At 36.1% G+C, this 14,051-nt stretch overlaps 1 protein-coding gene across 2 annotated transcripts; it reads left to right on the top strand.

The window, feature by feature from the left end:
- Positions 1-581: 581 nt before the first annotated feature.
- On the top strand, positions 582-11,953 carry LOC127974674 (protein eva-1 homolog B). 2 transcript variants are annotated; one of them, XM_052578117.1, is made up of 4 exons: positions 582-876; positions 8,775-8,873; positions 10,924-11,016; positions 11,127-11,953. In XM_052578117.1, exons 3-4 carry the CDS (start codon positions 10,950-10,952, stop codon positions 11,558-11,560), a joined length of 501 nt encoding a protein of 166 aa, XP_052434077.1. In that variant the 5' UTR covers positions 582-876; positions 8,775-8,873; positions 10,924-10,949; the 3' UTR covers positions 11,561-11,953. The 2 variants fall into 2 exon arrangements, with proteins under 2 accessions (XP_052434077.1, XP_052434078.1); XM_052578118.1 differs by lacking the exon at positions 8,775-8,873 and having other exon boundaries at positions 603-876.
- The last annotated feature ends 2,098 nt before the right edge of the window (positions 11,954-14,051 follow it).

The following is a 14,051-nucleotide window of genomic DNA, read 5'->3' as shown; positions in this document are numbered from 1 at the left end:
CTAGACCAGCTAATGGCTTTTACTCATCCCAGATTGAGTGTTATGTGTATAAAAACTAGCCATTTAGTAAAACAAAGTAGCACGCCAAGTTTAGATTTTGTTGTGTTATTTTGTGTTGTGTTAATTGTCAGGCATAGAACCAAATAAATGTTGGAAAGTATCTTAAATAAAATAAAAACTAAAAATAAAAGTGAGTCTGTCTATTTCAGTGTAGTTAACAACTTTTTGATAGCTGCTTGAAGTGGAGCTAACCACTCTTTTCAAACAGTAAATTCAGTGCAGTTCTGTACTGTGAACTGCTTTCAATTATGGTTAGCATGTAGCTTGGCAAGCTACAGTTTCAGAGCTGCTTCCCCAAACTGAGGCACACACTCCCTGTTCAGTCAGAGATTCTCTCAAAGGCTCTTTCATTCTTCTGTTCTTCCATGTTTTATTCAGTGTGGAAAATCTTAGTTAATTGGTCTGGAGTTGGCTTTTCATGGCTGTTTCCTTAACAACAAGGGAAAGACCTCTTCTCCCTCCCTTTTTTCTGTCCCAAACCCTGCCCATTTAAGGCTGTACCACTTTTCCCCCTTTTCCTCCCTCTAGCTCTCTCGTTCTCTTTCCATGTCTTTCTCCCTTCTGTGTGTGAGGACTCTGTGACAGCTTTTCCTGCTGCTTGTAGCGAACGGCTGAAAGGGAGTGAACACGCGGCTGCTTGTAATACAAACTCAAGCTGAGTCGAATACGCAGCTGAGCAGTCATTGGACGGGACTGTGAAGACTCTTCTCAGTTTGGCCTGCAACGTATTGATGCCATCAGTTCTGGACTAAACTTTTCAAAAAGTCTGAAGAAGTGTGTGATGCTGTAGGAGAACAAATCTGAGATTTCTATGAGGTAAGTTTCTGATCTTTCAGCATGCCATATTTAGTGAAAGCTATTACTTAATATAACTTTAGTAAACCTGTTGCACTTTGATAAGATTTATAAGGAATGGTTCTGTGATGCTTTTCAGTAAAGATATATAAACATCTTAGAACAAGATGTATTTTCTTGAGAGTCTCGAATAAAGTTTATTTTTATATTATCAATGTTCTTTTTTTAGCATAAATCTCAATTTGTAAGACAAAAAAGGAGAAATAAAGAAAAAAATATACATAAAGAATATTACATCCTAATAACTTAATTAAGCAATTCCACTTTTACATAAAATTAATAATTCTTTATGCTTTGAAATTTTGCATATATTTTGTATATATATATATATATATATATATATATATATATATATATATATATATATATATATATATATATATATATATATATATATATATATATATGTATATGTATATGTATGTGTGTGTGTGTTTATGTGTGTGTTTATGTGTGTGTATATACTATTTTTGATTTATACTAAAATCTTATTTAACTAAAATCTTTTTTTTTTACATGAATGTGATACTAAGTGTAATTTGTCATCTCTGAATTGACTCATATGCTCATGAATCATGTCTTGTAAGTTTATGAATCCACCAATCAGAGATCTGTGCAGATGGAAGTTATTTTAGATCATTTTGCACTGCATGAAGCATGTGTGTGTGCATAAATGTTTTCCTATATGAGTCTGATCCAAGTTCTGGACAGAAGAATCCCTAATGTAATTGAGTTGTGTTAGGGCCAGAGCTGCAGCTGTAAATTGGTTTATGTTTTATATTTATTAAAATAAACACCCAGGCTGATAGTGTGCTTATCTGCGGGAAGGTCAATAATAATGTATAACATGACCAGGCAGCAGAGGTGAGGGCTTCATGCATGGCTGATGTGTTTTGTCAACTAAAAAGGATTTCCTGTGCAACAGCCAAGTGAGTATTTAAAAGCCCCTGTGTTTGCCTGCCACACCTTTTTAGTTATTAAAAATAAACCATTTCAATTTACCTTTGACATGCAAATCTATTCAATGTCTCGCACCTTTGAGCAGCTGATTGTTAAAGTCTTTGTTCATTTTGGCATGCAGTGTTAGTTTTGATTTATATCCCGATGGAGAGATGTGCAAAACTCGCAGCTGCTTTTTGTTTAGAGATGGCTGACTTGTGTTCAGAACCGTTCAACCCTGCTCTGAGCATCTGCTTTCTTCCACAAACACTCTCTACTGTTGATCTGTGAGTCACCTTATCTTCTTTAGTGCTGGTAGATAATACAGTCTGTCGATTTAGGGAAGGTCAGAGGTCAGTCTCTAATCTAAATGCATTTGTAAAAATTGCTGTATCCACATTTTTGTGATGAAAAATGACTGCAACCCACATACTCACAAAATATAGTGATGACTAAATAATCATCCCTTTACTTTTGATATTATGTTAATATTAAATATACATATAATATTGCACTGCAAATCTTCTTAAGTTTTGTGCAATGAGCAACTCGAAAGTTATACAATAGATTTGTGTGAGACCAAAATGTATCACTTACCACATTTATTATTATTATATTCACTTATGATATTCCCTTCCACTCTTAAATTAAATATGGCACCATTAGATGTGTAGAGATTTGTTGTCAATGACATTTGGTCACAAGTATCAGTGGCATCAAGTGACACTGGTGTGCACTTTACTCTCTGAATTTGTCTCGGAGGTTGTGTTAATGACTACTTTTTGATATATGTGTTTAATTCTGCACACTCTCATTGGCTCTCAATTGTATCAACTCTCAAATGACTGCTTTGAAGAAGGGAAGGGCTTAGCTATGCCTTATCTAAATTTGTTTGATTCAGAGGAATATTTACACTGACACTCCTTTTGCTCTGAAGATTTGAAAAGTTTAATGACTTTGTCAGTTTGTGCTTTTAAACACCTCTCCCACATTCTTTCTCTCCCCATCTCTGTTTTTATGACCTTGAGGATTTTGATTGAGAGAATAAATCCCTAAATCCAACAATACATCAAACCCTAGATAATATAGCACAAAATCTCATCTGAGTGGTATGCATTTGCTCAGTTAATGCCATTGGCTTGATTTACAAATGCATTGAGAGTGTCAGTCTTGTTTGGAGCTATATTAAAGTTAAAGGGAATTAGTAAATCCCTAGGAATGAGATTGAACACGGGTGTGTTTAAGTTTAACATTATTCATTCTTTGTATGCTGTTCTTTTCACTGTTCTTTTGTACATATAAAGCAAGTACATAAATGGCTGCTGAAAATTCGGCTTTTCAATAAATTACCATTTACAAACAATACAAACAATATTAAAAGAAATAAGAAAGGTATCAGAATCTTGATCAGTGATTGGTTACTCTTAAATTCCTTAGCCACTCACAGCTTTCTTTGATCTATTTGCTCTTGCAAACCTAATTATATTTGCTATGTTTATGCTTTAATAAAGCTCTGTGGCCAGCATGGGGTTAACAATGCCCACCCATCCATGGGAAAGATGGACCACATGTTTTGTATTGTACAGTAATCAGAGGGTCTACATAATGGATCCAACATGTTTCTTGGGATCTGCAAAGGCCTCCAGGCTCAGATCGATCTGCAGATGAGATCATTGTGCTATTTGTGGAGCTTTAGAGCTGGGATCACCTGAGGGTTATTTGTCCCATCACCCACAAACATTCTGTGCTTTTTAGGAACTCAAACAAGCAGGAACAAGACTGCAGATGCACGTGATTAATTAAATCCAAATAACTCTCAATCTCATTTTCATAATTGGTCTCCTTAGGGTTTTAAAACTAAAACAAGTATTAATTGCTTTTATTTTGGGGGTTTAGTTATGGGAAAGGACTGTGTTGCATTCTCATCCATTCCCACATTCCCAAATATAGTGTTTTGGCCCTGTTGACCCTAGAGATGGATTGGAGCCAAAGATCAGGGTACATGAAACACACATTATTAAAAGAAGTGTTTTTCTACTCTGCATTTGCATAGAAAACTATTGAGGCTCTTTGGCTCCACTGAGACAGACATCTGGTCCACATTAACACCCAGGAGCACAGCCTTCAGCCACACAACCCCCCACTGGCACCTCAGGCTGGCAAATACATCCTCTGTTATATTAAAGCCTGTGACACACCAAGACAATCGACCGTTAGCCATCGTTAGACCGACGTTGTGGCCACTGGCGTGATTGAAAGCTCTGATTGGATGTTCAGTTTAGCAAACATGTCAGTGCCCGAGAATTAAAGCAAAAGTGATGAAATCAAGTATATGAACGAAGGCGGTACAGACAGAATGCTGTTTAAAGGGGTCATATGATGCGATTAAAATTTGTCCTTTCTCTTTGGAGTCTTACAAGCTCTTGGTGCATAAAGAAGATCTGTAAAGTTGCAAAGACTAAAGTCTCAAATCCAAAGAGATATTCTTTAAGACCCCCCCCCCCCCCCCCGCATCTCTACGTTACTATGTGGGAAGATTACACTGCCCAAATGTTCACGCAAAGAAAGAAGGCGTACCTTTTATTCTCTCTGTTGTCCATTTCGTGGAGAAGTTTTCACAACAACATGAGCCGCTTAAAATGATTAGTTATTAATGTCACTGATATTCAAAATGGTAAGCAAGCGCTGCTTTGTTTGTTTGTTTGCATTTCCTTTTGAACGGCGAATATATACTATTAATAGCTGCTGATATGAACAGCTTGTTCCTCTCACGCATGTGTTGAACGCCAGTACTAGTTTGCAGTTGGTTGTAGTCTGCGGTGTGTTAGAGTGCAACTTTTTGGTCCGATGCGAGGTGACAACACCAACAGCTTTCATTGCCGCTAGTTCTTTGATGTCGGCTTGGTGTGTCCGGGCCTTAAGTTCACTGAATTGTACCAAACACCCTACATAATAAAGGCTTTTAATTTTTGTAGCATTATTGAAGGTTTGAATTACATCCCAATTTATATACTGACAGTAACCACTGAATGTACGTACAGGATTTTGTTGATGATGGCGAAGAACTTTGAAGTATGTATACAGTTTGTCTGTGTTGTAATGCACTGCCATGACATAAAATTGCTAAATAAATATTAGCATTAAGCTGACTTTATTATTAAACATTAGTTTACTTAATCTTCATTATTACTTAACTTTTCAGTCCATTTGTTTAAAAACCATTAATATTTATAAATTAATACAATTAATAAAAAGAAAACTTCACAATTTTTTTATGCAGCTGGACATGTGATCTCAGAACACATCTGTCCACATGAGGGGTATGGCTGGTGTATGGCTGGTCATGTGATCTCAACTTGTAAGATCCCATGAGGTGACCAGCTTCATATATTTGTATATATATATATATACATACACATACATATATATATATATATATATATATATATATATATATATATATATATATATATATATATATATATATATATATATATATATGGAGATTGTGTGGTGTTCATTTAGTATAGTCTTTCTTGGCTGCCATACGTCTTTAGGGTCAACTCCACGTTTGGTGCAGGGGTCAAGAATCTGATGGCAACCACATGTCTGACTTGGATCCAAATGAAATATCCCCCTCAGTAAGAGCTACTGGCAGGAAACACACTCCAAATGAGTTACACGGCTTAATCTGCTAGCTTCTCTGTCAAGAGAAACAAGAAAGAAAGGCGCCCTACACTGTTTTGGAAATGTCACGGTGAGGTCCAGGCCTGTAAAGGAGCTCAAGATAATTCAGATAGCAAATGCTTTTACCATGCAACCCTCCTGAGCAGTTTTACAGGCAACACAGCCAGTAGAAATGTGCCCAAGTTCACTACAGTAGTTGGACAGTTACCCTCACCTCTGAGGTTTTGGAAGTTACATTACGCTTCCAACTTTGATTTGTTGAGACAATTCTGGACATGGTTGGTGTTCAGGTAAGTCTGCCTGATGGGAGAAAATGAGACCCAAGGGGCTTGGTGTTGGCTGAGAGATTCCACAGTCAGCACTTTTACAACGCTCTTGGATGCTTGTTTATGGAAAAACTCAAGATTATGAGGATGTTAGGACTGTAGCATTCTGCCAAACGCAAAAATGATGATAAAAGCAATGTTTCAAAGTTTCAAATGTGCTTTCAGGGACACATTTTACCCCCTTTCACTCCTTTTTTCCAACATTGCTGTTTAAGGGATAAGAGGAAAACATTTTCTTTCTGCATTTTTGAAGTGAACTTTTCATCTTAAAAGGACATTTTAAGAAAACAGACACTAGTCTAGTCATGATAAAGTTGTTTTGTACTGAGGCTGACAGAATAAAATAGTCATTAAGAGTCGTTTGTATATTGAGATTACCTCCTCCAGTCTGTCCACAGTTTGGGAATAGTTTAGTGAGACAAAGAAACCCGATTATATTTAGATTTAAAGTTCTGTATCAGTCACCGAGCCCTTTGCCAAGAAGACCACAAGTGGTTCAACCACTGTGCCAGGAAATTCCAGTGGCTCAAAGAACATTTCTAGTATCAAAAATATCCAATTGCTTGTTTTGGCTGGTGGTGTGTCATATGAACGAGAAGACTGCGCTGGCTGCTCGGGTTATGTTTTTCTTTTGATATTGGTGAATTCAATTATAGCTTATAAAGTCGTGGAGTAAAGTCCGTTCATGCTTTGTGATGATACTTTTTTTAGTGCTTTAAAATGAGGGAGTCGTTTGGTCAGGTTGTTTTTGATTGATACGTCCCTCGATGGTCAAGACTGAAGCTTTAACAAATAGCAGAAAAAGGAATCTTTGGCTTGTCACTTTGTCCCCCAACAAATCATCCACTTACACTCTTTATTTGGACAGACAACTTAATGAGAAAAACAGAGAGACATATCAGGGGGTCCTGTTTAGGTATTTGCACTAGGTCTCAATTTTTCCTGTCAGATGGAGACTGATCTAGGGGAAGGAAATGCTATTGTGGTCTTCTTATTGTGGAAAAGACAAGAATTATCAGCAGATATGACAGCCTCTGGACTTCCTCTGCCTTTAAGCAAACAATTTAGAATGAGTATTTCTGGAATTTTCCCAGACTTTGTGATATAGGAAGTGTTTGCTTTGGCATTCGTTTATCTTTTCTTTATTAAATCAATTGTTAAGTGGGGTGCAATTAATGAATGGTTGCTTTATCTGGAATTCCAGAGCATTTTTTCCTCTCTCAAAATTATATATGGAGGATCTGTGTGCTTTTTCCAAAATGTGCAGCAAGTTTCAAACCTAAGCAATGGACGATATTTAATTTTACAAAGCAGAGAAAAGTCTATTCAGTTTTGTGTTTCTTGTAAAACTTTGTAGTGAATTTGTAGTGGACAAAAAAACATGGTGTTAAATATGGTGTCTAGACTGACAAATGTCATAAAAAATGTAATAGCTGCTGAAAAGTCAGCTTTTCCAACACAGCAATAAATTACACTTTAAAATATATTAATAGAAAACAGTAATTTTAAATGTAAATAATATTAATATTAATTATTAATTAATATTAACATTAATACATGCATTACTATAAAATATATATAAAAAAAACAATCCAAATTAAAATATTATATAGTAAGACTTTAGGAACCTGACCACATTGTGTTGCACCAACAAGAGATATTTTTAAGAATCGGATCAGGTAGAAACATTTAAACATTTAAAAGTTGACCATGTGCCTAAAGTTAGCTCAAACTAATAAAATATGTTCTCCAAGCCTTAATAATGTCCCCAGATGTCAGAACATACATTGGTATTTTCCCCTTTGCTTTGTCAAGTTTACATGCAACATCTGCTTTGGAGCAGAACATGAGGTCAGAGAAAGAAAACCGCTGATGTTGGAGAGACAGGATCGCACAAGGGCAGAAGGCCTGCAAATAATTTCCTCCTCAGGGGAAAAACAAAACATAAACAAAACAACACGGCAGATTAATAGGTGTTTACATAGACTCCTCACAAAGCTGCCATTAGACTCCACTTAGACTTGACTGTGCTGTGAGTGAAAGGTTAAACAGAGTTATTAAGATGAACATTTTTTTTCTGGAGATTATTACTTTATTAAGTTAATATTTCTACTAACTTCTAATATTTCTATTTCGGTTTTATTTTTATATTTTTGGGTAACTCTTTGTATTAGTGCATCTGTGTTATGGACTTTCTGTATCAGCCACTGCAGTAATTCAGACAGGAACCCAACAAGAACATGCATTTTGATCCAGCTTCCAAGTGAAATATGTTCATACTGTCTCTCATCTGGGTCATTCCTGGGTTGTATACATGTTACGAGTCTCCAAGAGTCAGCTAGATCCAGATTGGCACTGCGAAGCAAAGGGGCTTTACTAAACCAACTATGAAAGAAAGTTCTGCAATTTTTTCACACCATCTGCCTTTGAAATATTTCAGAGCTCGGGCCAAATGTCTGGAAGCATAGCTTTATAACTGGCACAAACTAAATAATTTAGGCTAGTACTGTGTGACATATGAAGAAAGCTGACAAAAATGAACACAGAGGTTAATATTGAAATATTTATTCATAATGCTTCTGTTCAGCCAGTTCACGCTGTGATTTATTTTTCTAATTCACACTCCTGCTGAGTTCGAGAATGACTCCTTCATCATGTAGTTGATTCCTATCTGGGATATCATTTATTTCATTTTTATAGAAATATGAATCTGTTTTAGGCTGTTAGATCTCAAGCTGACTTCCTGTGTGCACAGTGCAATCTGGCGCCTTACGTTTGTTTGCACTGCAGATGCCTCAGGGATTTTAGATGTGATGTGGTCTGACAAGGGTGTGCATCTCTCTCTCTCTCTCTCTCTCTCTCTCTCTCTCTCTCTGTGTGTGTGTGTTTGCTTTTATCATTGTGTAGACGAAGACCCAAGATATTCTGAGGACACAAGGCTATAACCAGAGTGAGAAATTTAATCCATCTAAAAAAAACATGAAGAGGATCTGATTGCTTTATATGGTAAATCTCAATGCATTTATTTATATGCTACTTCTGTTTAGTTTTTTTGGGGAAGGTATGCTTTTTAAATTCTAGAAAATAACTGTTTATAATTTCATAATGATCACTCTTTTTATTGATGTTTTAGAACTGACTTTTTCTTTGATTGAATATTAAAAGAGGTACATCAAAGATATTAGGATTTTCAGTAAGAAACATTTAAACCCAAAGCTATTATATGATGGCAGAAGACTTGGAATATATCAAATTAATCATATTAACCATTTTTATGGTGCTTGAATGCCTCTGGATTCTATATTTTTTCATTGTACATAGTGTTAACATTCAAAATAACTTCTTTTGCATTCCAATTAAGAAAGTCATACAAGTCTGTTTTTAAGTCAACTGTGCCTTTAAAAGGTCGTTTTTGTAAGGCCAAATTGTAAATGCTGTGATAATGTGTAATTATGTAGTCATTTAAGCCCATTTAAATCACTGAGTTTGCATACTTAAACATTATGTGTAGAGCAATGATGTCACAGACAGAAAACAATGGTGAGCGAGCAAAGCCAAAGTCAGCAGGAAGTTCTGACTGTAGTGGATGGGATAAAAACGAGGAGTGGGGGACACAGGAAGTGTGGTAAGATCCGGCAGGCGCACATGACCCCAGTTCTCCACGATTTCTGTGGCGCCTGCAACACGTTGTGGCTTGAGATGAGAACCAGGCACAGAACTGTCATACTGTCATAGGGAGGATATGTTTGTTTGGGATTATAAATATATCCTCAAACTCTTGCCCTCATACTGTATGCGAGGGTGTGGCTGTATTTGTTGGTCCTTGTAAATATGAATCTTCCTTGGGAGTTCACAGTTAGAAGGGAAAAGAGTCAGAGAGGAAATACAACATGGATGCAAACGAAGCAGGAAAGGAAAAGGCTGGAGATGTATTTCAATGGATGTCATTGGTGAAGAGTATTTTATCATGTTCTTTATTCAGATACAAAAGAATCTGACTACTGGCTACACACCATTAGGTGGAGATTTGTGAGGGAAACGGGCCCCACTAGCTCTTGGCAATACTGACCTTTCAGCCTCACAACCGGAGCTCGCAGGGATGGGTTGTAGACTTCAGGATGTTTTTACTGAATAGTTACACTATATATAGTGTGTCTATGCTGTGCTTCACAGTGCCAGAACATTTCAGAAGAAAAGCTTTGGGATTGTTTAAAATGCTCAGTTTGACTAGTCTGTTTTTTTTCCCTTTTAGAACACAAAAGCCTTTATCCTAGTTTTTGTTTGGCCTGAAATTATTGCATTCATTCATTCATTCATTTATTTATTTGCTGTGGTTTTTAAAAATATATATATTATTATTTTAAAATGTAGAATTTAGAGTTTATATTCTTTTTTAAAAACGTACCTGTAATTTTATAGTCTAAATATTTACAGCTAATTTCACCTTTAAAAATGTTGGCTTTAAAAACAAAACTGTTTTGATAAAAAAAATAAAAAACCCTGAAAGAATCTATAAAAAGCGTGACCTTTGTCCTTGTTTTTGTTTAACCTGAATTTTTTTCTTAAATTCTGAATGTATTCTTTATTTGAAAACTTACTCATTATTTTAAATATAATATAAATATGCACATCTAATTTCACCTTTAAAATTTTACAATAAAAAAATTGCTGATTTAATTTTTTACATTTTTTTTTAATTTATAATTTTGAATTTTAAGTACATTCTTTATTTGAAAACTTACTGTTATTTTATAATCTTAACATATACAGCTAATTTTTGCTTTAAAATTAGAACTGTAAGGATCTATAAAACAATATGAGTCTATAACAAAAATTTGATTTCCTAGCTTCATACAGCAAAATAAATTAATAAAAACAATATATAAAAAAACTGATTTCAAAAATATAAATTTTCCAGTGTTTTTAGGACAGTCAGAAATCACCCAGAACACATTAGCAATGCCCTAAAACAACTTAGCATTCAAACCTAAGCATGTGCTGAAAACGAGCACCAATCACTTTTAACAAAAGTATTACATTTTTTTTTATCCTGTAGGTTAGAAAACACAGTACAAAGCCAGGATGAATGTGAAAAGGAAGGAAATGGATTTCTTGAGCAACACTATTGCTGCTTATGCTCACATTAAAGGTCAGTGCCTTTTCCATGTTTAACATGCAACTCAGGTTAAAAGAACATAACACTCATATGAATATGTTCCAGTGACTAAACTACTCTTGTTTCCCTATCTATCTATCCAGCCAATCCAGAGAGTTTTGGCCTTTACTTTGTCATCGGCGTCTGTTTTGGCCTGGTGCTCACTCTCTGCCTCCTGGTCATCAGGATTTCCTGCAAGCCTCGGACCACTACAGCACCCCCCATGCCAGAGAAAAAACAGCTGAAAGACTTTAGTGAGGAGGAGGAGGAAGACGAGGACAGCGATGATGAGGAAGAGGAAGATGCAGGAGGCCTGGACTCCTCCATCCGGCACAGCACCACAGAGATCCCCATGAGCAACCATCTCATCACGCCGGATGGGACACTGAGCAGGAACGTGTTCACCTCAGCCGAGGAGCTGGAGCGAGCACAGCGATTGGAGGAAAGGGAGAGGATCATCAGGGAAATCTGGAGAAATGGACAGCCGGACATCCTGGGAACAGGGACAGGCACTATTGGAAGAGTGCACTACTACTAACACTCCTGGACATTTGACTGGCTGAGTGCAGTTCTTTGTAAAGCTGTTAATAGGCATTTTTTTATATATTGATGTTATTGTAATCTTACAGACCACGGGTACAACTGTTCTGTATGCAACATTTGGACCGGGCAAGTTGCTATCAGTCCCTAAGTCATGGTGCTTATTGAAAAATCATTCTAAAGCACAATCTTAGACTTTGACGTTTAAAAAGTATTTGTATATTGTAGGTGATTATTAGAAGCTCACTGAAAGCAAATGCTCTTTTGCACCATGCTATTTGTGTGTAGATTTTTTTCTCAATATTTTTGTACTTTTTTAAAGTCCTCTATGTCAAATCATGCAGTAACTCTTATAAAGCAACATGGCAATATATACTGCTGTTCAAAAGTATGGGATTCGTTTTTTTTTTTTTTTTTTTTAAAGGAGTCCTATTACGCTCTTTTACAAAGTCTTGATTTTGTTTTTGGGGTGTACTAGAACAGGGTCTCATACTAGGTTGTTCTAAAACACATTATTTTTCACATATTTTACATTATTACAACACCTCTCTTCCCAGTCTGGCATGAATGGCTCGAATAGTTCCTGTATCAAATGGGCCTGCCTTCTGAAATATGAAATGTGCTGTGATTGGTTTGCTGGGCCAGTGTGTGTTGTGATTGGCTCCACTCTGCGCCTGATTGGGAAATGTCATGCCCCTTACCAAAGCCACCTGCAAGCTTTAGTGTAAATATTGCGTCAGAATCAAATCAGTTGGAGCGCGATTTAAACCCAGATGATTTTAATCACTGTAAGTTCGTCTGCCTTGGAAAAGATAGCGTGTCTCCAACATAGTGATAATAACACTCACTGCCTTCACTAGTGCAGTTCAACCAGGGCTCATCCCATTCGTCGGTATTTGTGATTTCACAAATTCTGGAAAATATGTGTTGTAGTCCAAACGAGTTGTTCGTAAATTGTTTCGTAAAAAAAAAATTCCCTTTGAAGTGGACTTCGAGCATTGTGACTTTGCACATTTTTTATGCTCAAACAGACTAGCTAAACTTGAAAAAAAGTAAAAAAAAAAAAATAAAAAAAAATCGATCCTTTTAAAAAAATTTAAAAACAGTTTTATTTTAATGTGAATATGGGGAGTGTATGAGCATATTGTGTGTTTTTGTGCATGTGTGCCTTTGTGTGTGTGCATGTCTGTACGTAAACATTCATGTGTGTGAGTGTGTGTGTGTGTGTGTGTGTGTGTGTGTGTGTGAGCAAATTAACAGACGTATGTTTATCCCCACTCCAGAGAATGAACAAATGAAATGCATTCTTTACCAGTCACAATGGTGACAAGAACAAAAAAATAAATAAATAAAAATCACTGAAAGTCTGGGGTGCCGCTTCATAAACAAGCCAAACCAATCAGGCCCTGCAATTTGTTCTCATTTTCTTCTCTGGCTTATGACAAAGACTCCTCCTGCTCCCTGGCGAAGACCTGGTGAGGACTGTAGTATCCTACACGAGGAAGGTCCCTCAATCCCTGGTCTTTCAGTTCTTTATATTTCTGCCAGTCTCTGTTCAAGGTTACATGGCAGATTCCATGGGATTTTGCCACTGCCCTAACAGACTTTCCTTTCCAAACTTTCTCTGCTGCTCTTTTTAAAAGACTAGCATCGACTTCAATATCTGTTTTTCTCAACCAAGTTCTAGGCATTCTGAAGTATTGTTAAAATCACAAAAATGTTCTTGGTTGTATGTAAGGGGATGGTTGTAACACTTTCAAAACACGTTACAACCTACCCCTTCACTGTCACCCATTGTTTAGCCAGCTGTATTAGCATGGTGCTTTGAAATTGGCAGAAGGTTGATACACCATTCTTTAATAGAGAAACTACAGTTTGACCTGATATAACTCATACAACATTATCTACAATGGAAGAAGTACTAAACAAAATATTATCGTGTTATTTTTTTTACTTTCTAACCTCAGAATTAGATTTTCTGCTGTAGCTTCAGGAGAGATAGCAACACAGACTGGAAAACCTCCATGTGGGATTGTAAAGGAAGCCTGATGAAACTGAAATTGTCACATGACTCCTATCTTGTTCCTGATTCATGGAATTGGTAGTGTTACAACTCTCCCTGTGTTACAACCATCCCCGGTCTCCCCTATCCCATAAAATATATAAATAAATATTAAGCAGCATATCTGTTTACAACATTGATAATAAATCAGCATATTGATAATAAATCTGAATGATTTCTGAAGGATCATGTGACAAAAAAGAGTAACAGATGATAAAATTTCAGCTTTGCTTCACAGAAATAAATTATATTTTAAAGTATAATAAAATAGAAAGCTGTTGCTTTAAATTGAAAACTGTTGCTTTTTCACAATATTATTTTTTTTTCTCAGTTTTTTGATCAAATAAATGCAGCCTTTCTGAGCAAAAGATACTTCTTTAAAAATCTTGCTGATCCCTAATCTTTCAACAGAAGCGAACAGTACAGA

The sequence above is a fragment of the Carassius gibelio genome, chromosome B16, assembly GCF_023724105.1.
Source record: "Carassius gibelio isolate Cgi1373 ecotype wild population from Czech Republic chromosome B16, carGib1.2-hapl.c, whole genome shotgun sequence".
Lineage (NCBI taxonomy): Eukaryota > Metazoa > Chordata > Actinopteri > Cypriniformes > Cyprinidae > Carassius > Carassius gibelio.
Note: the sequence above shows the minus strand (reverse complement) of the source record. Positions and strands in the feature narration are given on the sequence as shown.